The sequence below is a fragment of the Anomaloglossus baeobatrachus genome, chromosome 3, assembly GCF_048569485.1.
Source record: "Anomaloglossus baeobatrachus isolate aAnoBae1 chromosome 3, aAnoBae1.hap1, whole genome shotgun sequence".
NCBI lineage: Eukaryota > Metazoa > Chordata > Amphibia > Anura > Aromobatidae > Anomaloglossus > Anomaloglossus baeobatrachus.
This window is the reverse complement of record NC_134355.1, coordinates 528,812,578-528,825,327: the sequence shown is the minus strand read 5'-3', so window position 1 is coordinate 528,825,327 and position 12,750 is coordinate 528,812,578. Positions and strand designations below refer to the sequence as shown.

Here is a 12,750-nt window from a genome sequence, read left to right as displayed (position 1 = left end):
CCCTCCCCCCTTCCATTGAGATGAGTGATAGATATCTAAACATTTTTGCCACGGACTGAACGGATCTAAGACCAATATCCTCTCCTTTCTCCTCTTCTTTCTTTCTATCTCCCCTTTTCTCATGTCTCTTAATCTCTCTAACTCTAATCTTGGAACTGAATCTCATGCAATAAAAATTCGCTCTACTAGATTCTGACTCCCCCCTACTTCTTGTTCCTTTGATACTTGTTGTTAAAAATTGTTGCATTTTTATACAGAAACCAGGCTACTAATTAATTTGGGCTTTCCCAGTACCCGATGGTTCAACTTATTATCTGGAAAGCCTAGACAACGCATAAGTAACTAGAATTATAGAGTTAAGATGAGAAACAGCTGATGCAAATGTAATTGTATAAGTTAAGACTGTGATTTCTGATATACATGTAGTTTTATTTTCCTTTGCTTCAATAAACAAAACATTAAAACAAAAAGAAATAACAGACCTGAGTGGGGACTTGTGTTTTTGTGGGTTGAGTTGAATGCTATTTGGAGGTGATGACTTTTTTTATCTGTACCATTGTTATTTATATATGACATTTTGATTGTGCTTTATTACACTTCTTTTCAGCTCTATGATATAAAAGACATCGTTTTTGCAACTTTCTTTTTAACAGCATTCACTGAAGGGGTTAACTTGTGTGACAGTATTATAGATTGGGTTGTTATGGACATGGCGATATCAAATATGTGTTTTTTGTGAGGGGGTTTAAACAAATATAATTATTTATTGTAATAACTTTTTTTGTTCTTTATTTTCTGATTTTTTTTTAGATTTTTTTTTCACTTTTTCATTTAGTCCCTATATGGAACACTAACTTTTTTTTAACTGTTCTGATCACAGCTGCATTGTACTGCAGTGCTCAATCACTGCAGTACATCACAGCTACCAGAGCTGCACTTAGAAAGTGTGAGTGATCATGCTGCAGGCATGACCACTCAGGCTTTTTGTAGCCAGACAACCTGGGGTCACTATGACGGTGATAGGGCCCTCATGATTACATCGTGGGAGCACCTATCAGAGGGGAAAGCGAGCACAATCCCTCTTCCAATCCCCAAAGTGCTGCGTTCGATATCGATTTTCACATTTAGGGGGTTAGACAGTCAGGGACGGCGCGGAAAAGCCACGTCCCCGGCGGCAATCACAGCGGGCACAGCCTTATTGCCCTTGAGATTGCCAGGACGTACCCATACGTCCTTGCTCGGGAAGGACGTCCCGTCCAAGATGTATGGATATATCCTTGTTCATGAAGGCGTTAAATATTAATTAAATAAATAATGATAAAAAAAATGGTGTGTGCTCTGTCCTATTTTTGATAACCTGCCAAGGTAAAGCAGACAGCTAAAGGCTGGTATTATCAGGTTGGGAGAGCACTTAGTTATTTGGCTCCTCCCAGCCTAAAAATAGCAGCCTGCATATGCCCCAGAAGTGGCGCATCCATTAGATTTCCTCGGCTCTTCCCAATTTCCATGGTGCAGTGGCAATCGGTGTAAAACATTTGGGGTTGATGTCAGCTGTGAATTGACAGGTGGTGCAAAGCCCAGGGTTTAGTAATGGATAGGCATCTATGAGACACCCTCATTACTAACCCAGTAAGTATAGAGATAAAAAAAAACACATCGGAAAAAAATTGTTATTTGAATAAACACTCCCCGACATGGCCTTTTTCATCAACTTTTTGAATAAATAAAATCCTTGATGTTCCGACGTAATCCAATTGGGGAATAAACACTCTTCCACACTCTCTAATTCAATTGATTAATTTAAAAATAATCCTGACAGTTCCAATGTAATAAAGTGGAGTAATGTCCCACAATGTTCATCTATTCTTATGGAGCCTTGTTCTGAGAACGTTCTTCATATATCACTGCAAGTTCTCGGTGCCTGCTGCTAGTGATCTATGGACCTCGTTCGGGGAATGTTCTCAAAACGACTCTCCATAGGATTTGAAGGATGTTGTGGGACATTGCAAAAATTGATTATATTGGAAATTACAGGATTTTTCAAATTAATAAATTGGTGAACGAGGTACTGTAAGGGAGTCTTTATTCATCATTGGATTACGTCGGAACTTTGAGAATTTTTTAAAATTAATAAATTGATGACCTAGGAAGTGTGAGGGGGTGTTTATGGAAATAAACTATATTTTCCAGTGTGTGTGTGTGTTTTTTTTAACTGTACACTTACCAGGTTAGTAATGGGGGTGTCTGGGCTAGATGCCAGCTGTCAATTCACAGCTGACATCAGCCACCCACCGCACTGGGGCAATGGGCAAGAGCAGGCCAAAGCACCAGAATTGGCTGGAGTAGATGAAGGCTGCTATTTCAAGGCTGGGAAGGGCCAAATAACCATGAGTCTTTCTAGCCTGATACTACCAGCCCTCAGCTGTCTGCTCTACATTGGCTGGTTATTATCAAAAAATAGTGGCGCCCTCACGCCATTTAAAGTTATTTATTTAAATATTTTTTTATTTTATTTTTTAAAAAAAGAATAAGATCCCCTCTATTTTTTTGTAACCAGTCAAGGTAAAGCTGACAGCTTTAGGTTGCAGCCCTCAGCTGTCTGCTTTACCTGTGCTAGTTATCAAAAATAGGTGAGAGCCCATATCAGTTTTCTTTTTTCTTTATTGTTCACAGCAGAGTACAGGCAACTACTGCATGCAATAAAGCTTGTTGATTGGCTGCGCTCCAGCCTTTCAGCAGACTTTATTAACAAGCAAACATTACCTGAACTCGGACACAGACTTTGTTTAATATTCCGCGTTCAAGTCTGAGAGCCGGCTACCAGAACCGGTATGAACCCTGAACTTTACTGTTCAGGTTTTCTCATCCCTAGTAATGAAGTGTTTCTAGCTGATGTAATTATAGAAGAAATGCCGGATAAGTTACCTTAGAGGGTCTCATTCATTTTCTTGCCTCCTATTGCAGGTAATTGAAGTAAGGTTTGAGAAATTTGATGTGGAGAGGGACAATTACTGCAGATATGATTACGTGGCAGTGTTTAATGGAGGAGAGATGAATGACGCCAAGAGGATTGGGAAGTTCTGTGGGGACAGTCCGCCAGCGTAAGTAACTACAAATCACACAGTTCAATAGAAATTTCATATTATGGCATTCAATATCTGGGACCCCACTATTCTGGCCACTTTCTGTGCATGGAATTACAATAATGGCTTTATTCAGGTATGATGTTGTGTTGCAATCTTTGCAGAGCTGATAATCAGAAAAGCCACTGTGTAGAGTAAGGCTACATTCACACATCCATTTCTATTTTTACATGGGCCATGTTTCATGTAAACAGTTGTAAACATTTTGTAACTGTTTTGATTTCACATCCATGCTTAAAAACTGAGGGGAGGGGCTAGATTTTTTTTCTATCGACGCTTTGCAATGGATCAGTTAAAGAGAACCTGTCAGCACAATTTTGTATTACAAAGTAAAGACATGGCTGTAATACTGATTCAATTGCTACCTTTCTTGAAGAAATGTACTTTGTTTTTCTTATTTGATCGTTTGACGTTTCCTCCTAATTAGATTTCGGTGCACAGGGGCTGGAATGTACTCTAGGTCTTCCCTTCCCTGTCTGTGGTTCAATTGCCCCTTTGTTGCCTCCTGTTTTTGAATGACAGGTCACTACTGAGATTTCAAACAACATAAGCTGGCCATTCACAGACTGGAGGCAGGCGTAGGGGCTGGGAAATCACAGACAGAGAGGAGAAGATCCACTCTACAGTCCAGCCCATGTGCACCAAAATATAAGTAGCAGAAAATGTCAAATGGGTATTAAACAAGAACAACAAAGTGTATTTCTTCATCAAAGATTTTATTTTAGCATGCTCACCCGACATGTCACCCATTGAAAGTGTTTGGGATGCTCTGGATCGGTATTTACAAAACTGTAAAACTGCACATTTTGGAGTGGCCTTTTCATGTGGCCAGCCTAAGGCACACCTGTGCAATAATCTTTCTGTCTAATAAGCATCCTGATATGCCACACCTGTGAGGTGGATTGGTTATATCAACTAAAATTAAGAGCTCACTAATACAGGTTTACTCAAATTTGTGAACATTTGAGAGAAAAAGGCTTTTTGTCTTAGATCTCTGAGTTCAGCTCATGAAAAATGGGAGCAAAAACAAAGTGTTGAATTTATATTTTTGTTTAATGTTTAAATTATTCTTTTAAACTCTGAGACAGTGTGCAGTCCATCTTAGGCCTCTTTCACAAATCGTGGTGTGGGTGCGTATGTGTGTGTTCAGCGTGTGCTGTCAGTGTGCTCTCCATGTGCTATTTGTGATAGCACACGAACAGCTGGAACTTCTATACTCATCTGTCCCCGGCGCTTCTGTCTCCGGCACTGCTGCTGCTTTTGGGGCCCCGGTGCAGGGAATATTCATGAGCATAATGAGCGGACCCGAAAGCAAGTGACAGCATCGCCGAAGACTGCAGGGCTGGAGACAGGTAAGCATAGAAAATTATTTTATTTCAAAGACACGTGTTTTCTCCGGTACATGTCACACAAATCACATCAATATGTGGTCTGTGTGACACCAATGGTGCGGGAGAAAAGCGGACTTGTTTCCATCCGGGACACACGGACACACGTCCGTAAGAAAACATGGATGTTTGCGCAGACCTATTGATTTTAATGGGTCTGCATATGTCCGTGTCTCCGATACGTATGAAAACAAACATCATATGTATCAGAATCACTGACGTATGAAGGGGCCTTACAAACAGGCAGCATTGAACCAGGGCTGCGGTCTCTTAATTCTATGGACCCCAACAACCCATGACTTCCAATGTCCCTTTAAGCTTGGTTCACAACTTTGTGAGGAATCTGTATTAGATTTACATGTTGTACTCTTGCAGTCTTGAGTAGCAAAGTGAAAGCAATGCTTTAAAAGGGCTTTCCCGAGAATACACATTGATGACCAATTCAATACTTCTAGTGATTTGTGGGGGGCCATCTGCAAAACCCTAACTCAGCTCACTGAACTGCAGCCTCTACATTAGTTATGAACACAATAATACATCAGTATATACAGCTGTTCATGGTAATGCAGCTTAAAGCCATAGATCATGGGTGGTACTGGATATCAGACCCTGACTAGTCACACATTCACAGTCTATCAAAGCATTTATATTTCTGCAAAACATTTTTATTTCAATAGAAGTTTATGTTGTTATAAATAGTGGACTTGAATTTGTATTTGTGAATCTAGATATTAAATTTATGTTATTGAGATTAATTCTTGTTATGGAATGAATAGTATTAGCACCATGCATGTTTACGTGGCACGAGTATGTTCCTTTCACCTTTTACAATTGGTATAGACTGTAATCTGCTCTTTTCAACACTTTTGCTGCACACACATACATTTATTGCTCAAAACCAAGGACCAGTGGGTGCGGTTCATTTAGTTTCTGCATCCCTTCCAAATGGCACATGTTCTAGGAACAAAAAGTGAAAAACAAGGCTTGGTGTCCAACAAGATTTAGACACTGGAGTTTCTGAGACTGACATTGCCTTCAGTTAATGTGCCACAGGAGATTATGATGGTTGCATTCACATTTGCAAAACAAAAATATTAAATGGCATCCCCAATTATAAAACAAGTTTCATAACTCAATAGATAGAGATAAGAAATGGTGTCATTTACATTATTATTGTAACATGCCTCTACATCTTATATTCCTTTCCTGCCTTCTTATGCGTTACTCACAGTTCACTTGAGACCAGGCAATGGCAGCTTCTCATAAAACTCTATAGAGAGGGAAGGAGAAAGTAGGCACAACATCAGAGAGATAAGGGGGCTTTAAACGCAATGACGTCGCTAATGATGCCGGATGTGCGTCATGGAATCCGTGACCCCGGCGATATATCGTTAGATACGTCGCTGCATGTAACGGGGCCTATAGAGTCAGGGGTACACACAGATACGGCTACATATTTTACAAAGTTTTCCATCCACCTCGGTGCTAGATATACAGCAGCACTGCTTATTACTGTTATACAATGGCCACTATGTATGTGACGGATAGCGATAGGAGAGCTGGATCTCCTCTTATATCTGCGGGCATGTATGTGAGACCTAATGGCAGATGAACCCCCCGACGAGAATGAGAGTCTGAATAGTGGAGAAAAAGACATTTTTCTGTAAAGATATAAAAGGTTTTTTACCTTTGTACTTTTGAATTATAGAAATTTCTTTTAGAATTAGAGGTACTGAAAATTTTAAATATTTGACTATAAATATAATTTATGTATCCCGTCATAATACTTGGTTGCGTTGTGTGCTATGTCTGTAAGTTTTCTTTTCGACCCTCTTACTACATGAGAATACAGTGTATGACATAACCATCAATTGTTATCATTTATTGGCAGCTTGAAAGGCAGTGATTTAATGTATATTTTACCTAGTAAAAGATTTTGGCAAGTAATAGAGTCTATATTTCCATATTGATTAATCCACAGAGGAGTTCTGCATGTCTCCGTGAACTAGTTATATCATCCTCAAGTCATGTATATGCTGCTAATTTGATACTATTAAGTTATAGGGCACAAGGTGGAGTGTCTAAAACTATGGTTCCCACGTAAAGATTAGTGATTACACAATTAGGGAGAGAAGAGTGAGATACTTGGCTGCAGATCGCTTCATGCTGTTCACCGCCTACTGATTCAGTGATTCATCTCAATATTTAGTTTTATCTGTGTTTTCTATATTTATGGATATTTAGTAAACCTCATTTACCAAAATTAAAGCATCCCTCCAGCGTTTTTTGGGGGGGTTTCAGTGCTGGAGTGGCGCTTTAAATGTACGCCCATTGCCCTTTGTGATTTACTCACCTTCCGGTGGCTTCACCTTTTACCGACGCCTCTACGACTCCAAAGCGCCATCTTGTGACTGTAACTTTTCACTGTCCGGAAGACAGAAGTTACACCACAAGCTACCAACACATCTCTATAAGAGCCAGAACAAGGCTCTCATAAAGATGTATTGAGTTGTGACTTCTGGCGCGCACCAGCAATCATTGGAGCTGCCAGCAGGTCACAAATCACCGGAGACTGACTGCAACGAACAGCTGCGATAAAAGATGAAGCCTCCGTAAAGTGAGTAGGGGCAGGGGACTTACATTTCAAACGCCACTCCAGTGGGACAATAAAACAAAATATGTTGGATTGGTGCTTTAAAAAATTCTGTATTTTGTAGTGTTTGCCCCACGTGTGAAAAGAACCATGAATACAATTTTTTTTTTATTGGGTAATTTCTTTTTGTAGTCTATGTGGGGAGTTCATATAGGCTTGTAAAGAGATAAATTAATGATCAAAAAGTTGTCTGCAATCTATGCGAATGTCAATCAAATGGAATAAAGAACATTTTATTGAGAAACTTGTGTTGGCACAGTGGCTTTCTCTACTGGATATGTAGCATCCAGGGGGCAGGGGTCGTCAGGCACTGGGTCTCACATACCTGCATTATTCGTCACTGGCCTGGTGTGATGATCTGGGATGTTGCGATGGCCTGCACGGCTTTGTGCCCCAAGGATTACACCAATAAGGAGGGAAGATGATGGGGGGTAATAGTAGGATGAATGTCATGACGCCACCTGTGGTATGCGGCCAGGGAATAGCTGCCGCTATTGTCGCTGTCCTCCGGGGCAGATGATAGTGGCAGCCAGAGATGGTATCACTTCACACAGGTGGAGCGGGCCCTGGGGAGGAAGATGAAAGAAGTAGTGATGGCGGTTGGCGTCGAGGAGCGGGGCGACGGTGCCGTTAATAAAGAGTCTGAGTTTGCTGCTGCGGTTCCAGGTGTCTTTACTCATAGTTGGTGCCGCTCGACCGGGTAATACCGGTGACCCTCCAGGTGGTTGTCTTAATGACCGGGACATTCCCAAGCTTTGTATTGGGCAACCCCCTGCCTACCCTAGTCCAGCTTCCCCGAGAGAAGGCTCCTAAGCTTTATGTAAAGTGTGAATGTGGAACACCGGTGAATAACCCCCTTCTTACCTCGAGGCAAATACCACAGCTTAAATGAGCTGCAATACTCTGTGGCAACTGGAGCCTCAGGGGCGCCACAGATATAGCTTCCACCAAGTACCAGAGCCTGAAGGCATACATTCACAGCCTTTTCCATTGATGGTTTTGAGAATCATCTCTACACACTAGGTTAACCTCATGTCAGAGATCCCATTGAGGTCATTGAAATATGTCATCTCTTTATCTTGTGAAACAAATTGTTTCATGATAAACAAACTAAAAACAGATTTTTGGTGGTGATAATATAGGTGAATATTTTTGGAATATGTTCTCACACTAATTATATGATATTCATCGAAAGACTGAAGGTGAAATGTGAATATTCCTATATCTCATCACTAAACAGCTAAATATTGATTGATTAACGTACCACTCCAGCATTTTGGGGGTTTCACCGCTGAAGTGGTGCTTTTTATCTTACTTAGTTTAATGGTGACATCAGTGAAAAAGGGATGTAGCTAACTTCTCCTCCCACTTGTGTTACAATAGAAACAACATACCAGGCTGTCCATACAGGATCCTTACAAAGCAAATGAAGTAGTTTACTATAAACCCAGAAATCTATATTCTGATCATTTTTTATTCTACATATGTTTGATATATAATTTACTGGTATCATTGATCCTTATTGATAAGATTTGTCACCCTACTCCACTGTTCAATTGTCTGGTAAATGTGTATTTGGTGATATGACTATTCCAATGTGAAAGCTCTCCAGGTGACTATGGTGGTGGTCATTGCTCTCAGGGACAAGAATAACATGTAAAGAGATGATTTGAATTGATGGGAGATTTTGGGATATTTTGTGGTCTTCTATACTAACACTATACCAAGCTAGATACAAACATAATATGTTTTATATAGCTCAATGTAACGTTTTATATTATTCACTTGTAAAGTGACACACTTTTTCTGTTTTCTCTACAGACCCATTGTATCTGAGAAAAATGAGCTCCTCATTCAGTTCTTATCTGACTTAAGCCTAACAGCCGACGGCTTTATTGGCCATTATAAATTCAGGCCAAAAAAGTTACTGACCACCACGTCCTCTCCGGTCACAACGGCTGCTCCGACAACTGCAAGTAAGTCTGCCATTCATTGAGTACAGGACGCCTTTGCCAATAGATACCAACTAAGGTTTTTTGTGGAAAGTTTGTACCTGTCACAAATTCTTCTCCTAATAGTTGAGATGCTAATCTGTGAATACCAAATTCTGCTAAACATTGATAAGAAAATGGCATTTTAATGGAATAGCTCTGATGCTTAACAATACAGGGTCTTTGATGTTTGAGAAAAACTTAATGTGAACATGTGAGGTTCCCAGGAATTACAGTGCGATTAGCCAAGTCAGTAATAGATGCCACTCAGCACCGCCTCATAAACATAATGAGAGCATTTCGGCATTAGCTCAGTATCCTATGAGGCTACTCCAGAATACTCTGTGATGTTTTCCTTTCTTAAAGTATACTTTCTTCTCGTACATAACTTTGGAAGGTATTAAAGAAAAGGTTTCTGAAAGGGTTTTTCCCAAAATCAATGGTTATCCCCTATGATTAAAATAAGGGATAACTTTCTGAGAACTGGGACCCCCAGCAATCATGAGAACTTTGATCAGTGAAATTTGGTTCTTGATAGTGGATAATTTACAATTTTGGGAAATTTATACTTTTATAGCGTAAGCATGAAATATGTTTTTGGTATTTGACGCAATGTTCACACATCAAAGGGCTTTACTAACATATAGGCACGGGAACGCTGGCTCAGTTTAGACCAAATAACTGGGATACATGAGATTTGCACCATACTTCTTATGTGCTTTATGTCCATTTGCACCTCACTAGATTGTTGTAAGTGTTCAAAAAAGGCGGTGTCATGATCTGTGCCAGGCTCAGGCACCGCTGAGCCATTGTATATATCTCTCCCCTGGGTTACAGCTCATGGGAGGGTTTATTTCAATCTGCCTCATCTCGGTGGTCAGGCCGCTATAACTTTGTGCTGCTGTTACTGGAACACCGCCAGTAATAGTTCCTGCTCTGCAGCAGGTGAGACTGGCTGGCTCCCATGAGTGTTCCCTGATCCGTCCTACCTCCTAGCTACCGTCCTGACCTGAGCCCTCCCCGTACAATCTGTCTGCCCAGCTCCTCCTGACTTCCCAGTCCTGTCCTGTGTTGCTACTGTTCCTGCATCTCCCCGTACTGTCTGTCTGCTCAACTCCTCCTGACTTCCCAGGCCCGTATCTCTCCTGTTCCTGCATCTCCCCATACTGTCTGTCTGCTCAGCTCCTCCTGACTTCCCAGTCCCGTCCTGTGTCGCTACTGTTCCTGCATCTCCCCATACTGTCTGTCTGCTCAACTCCTCCTGACTTCCCAGTCCCATATCTCTCCTGTTCCTGCATCTCCCCGTACTGTCTGTCTGCTCAACTCCTCCTGACTTCCCAGTCCCGTATCTCTCCTGTTCCTGCATCTCCCTGTTCTGTTTATCTGCCCACATCCTCCTGACTCTTATAAGATTATCTCAGCACAGAAACATCTTTTTTAAACACATCCAATTGTGTAAATTATTATTTATTCTAAGATTTATTGATTAAAATCAACTGTAAAATTAACTTTGTTCATGGGAAAACTCATTTAAGGATTGGGCGATTTCTTTTTTTTGCGTTTCATTTTTTTCCCTCCTTTTCTTTCAAGAGCCATAACTTTCTTATTTTTCAGTAGACACAGCCTGATGAGGGATTAGTTGCTTTGTGGGACAAGTTGTAGTTTTGAATGACACCATTTATTTATTTTACAATATAATATATTAAAGAACAGGAAAACAAATTCCAAATGCTGTAAAATGGTGAAAAATAGTAATTCCGCAACGTTTTTTGGGGGTTATATTTATGGCATTCATTGTGTTGTAAAAAATGACCTGCCAGCAGGATTTTCAAAGTCAATGAGATTTTCAAACACAAACTACTTCAGGAAATGCCAACGTTTCTCTTCTGAAGCATTTTTTTAACACTTTTTTGATATTTTCATTGTGGGGGGGTTGGAGGGCATTTTCTGTTATTTTTGTTTAGCATTTTTGGGGGCAGATTCCTGTCTTTTTTTTATTTCATTAAAGCAATGAATAAAATGCTTACAAAACATTCAAAAAGACATCCAGGTGTCTTTGGGCTTTTTTTACTCTTCCAATTGACTGCAATTATAAAGTATGGTGCATCTTTCGTAGTGAAAAACATCTGAAGAATGATCTGGCCAGAATAGTTTAACCCCTTCACGACCGGCCGATTTTTCACTTTCCGTTTTTTTTTTCGCCATTCTTTTTCTGAGAGACGTAACTTTTTTATTTTTCAGTCAATATGGTCATGTGAGGGCTCATTTTTTGAAGAACGAGCTGTACTTTTAAATGAAACCATCAGTTTTACCATATAGTGTACTGGAAAACGGCAAAAAAATTCCAAATGCAGAAAAATTGCAAAAAAAGTGCGATAGCACTATGGTTTTTGAGATATTTTATTCACTGTGTTCACTATATGGTAAAACTGATGTGTGGGTGTGATGCCTCAGGTCAGTGTGAGTTCGTAGACACCAAACATGTATAGGTTTACTTTTATATAAGGGGTTAAAAAAAAATCGGAAGTTTGTCCGAAAAAAGTGGCGCGCGTTTTACGCCATATTCCGTGATCCGTAGAGTTCTTATTTTTCGGGATCTATGGCTCAGTGACGGCTTATTTTTTGCGTCTCGAGCTGACGTTTTTTACGGTACAATTTTTGCGCAGATGCTACGTTTTGATCGCTTCTTATTGCATTTTGCGCAAAAGTTGTGGCGACAAAAAAACGTCGTTTTGGCGTTTGGAATTTTTTTGCCGCTACGCCGTATACTGATCAGATTAATTGATTTTAGATTTTGATAGATCGGGCGTTTCTGAACACGGCAATACCAAATGTGTGTATATTTTTTTATTTTTTTAACCCTTTAATTTTCAATGGGGCGAATGGGGGGTGATTTCAACTTTTAGTCAGTGCGAGTTTGTAGACACCAAACATGTATATGTTTACTTGTATCTAAGGGGTTAAAAAAAATTCACAAACTTGTCCAAAAAACGTGGTGCACGTTTTGCACCATTTCCAAAACCCATAGCGTTCTCATTTTTCAGGATCTGAGGATCAGTGATGGCTTATTTTTTCATCTCGACCTGACGTTTTTAACGGTACCATTTTTGCGCAGATGCTATGTTTTGATCGCCTGTTATTGCATTTTGTGCAAAATTTGCGGCGACCAAAAAACATCATTTTGGCGTTTGGAATTTTTTTGCCGCTACGCCGTTTACTGATCAGATTCATTGATTTTATATTTTGATAGATCGGGCATTTCTGAACGTGGCGATACCAAATATGTGTGTATTTTGTATTATTTTAACCCTTTAATTTTCAATGGGTTGAAAGGGGGTGATTTAAACTTTTAGGTTTTTTTTATTTTTTTTAATTTTTTAAAACTTTTTTTTTTACTTTTTTTTTTTATTTTACTAGTCCCCCTAGGGGGCTATTGCGATCAGCATTCCGATCGCTCTGCAGTATCTGCTGATCACAGCTACAAGGCTGTAAACAGCAGATACGCTCTCTTTCTCTTTTGCTGTGCCCCGGGCACAGTGAAAGTGAAAGCAAGTCAGGAGTAGTACAGGAGTCAT

General features: G+C 40.1%; 1 protein-coding gene across 1 annotated transcript in view; it reads left to right on the top strand.

The window, feature by feature from the left end:
• Positions 1 to 12,750, top strand: part of PCOLCE2 (procollagen C-endopeptidase enhancer 2) — a 107,972-nt gene that overhangs the window by 51,666 nt on the left and 43,556 nt on the right. The window contains exons 5-6 of the mRNA XM_075338601.1: positions 2,965 to 3,101; positions 9,006 to 9,160. Of these exons, the coding sequence (XP_075194716.1) occupies positions 2,965 to 3,101; positions 9,006 to 9,160 (292 nt within the window). The remainder of the gene's footprint in view (positions 1 to 2,964; positions 3,102 to 9,005; positions 9,161 to 12,750) is intronic.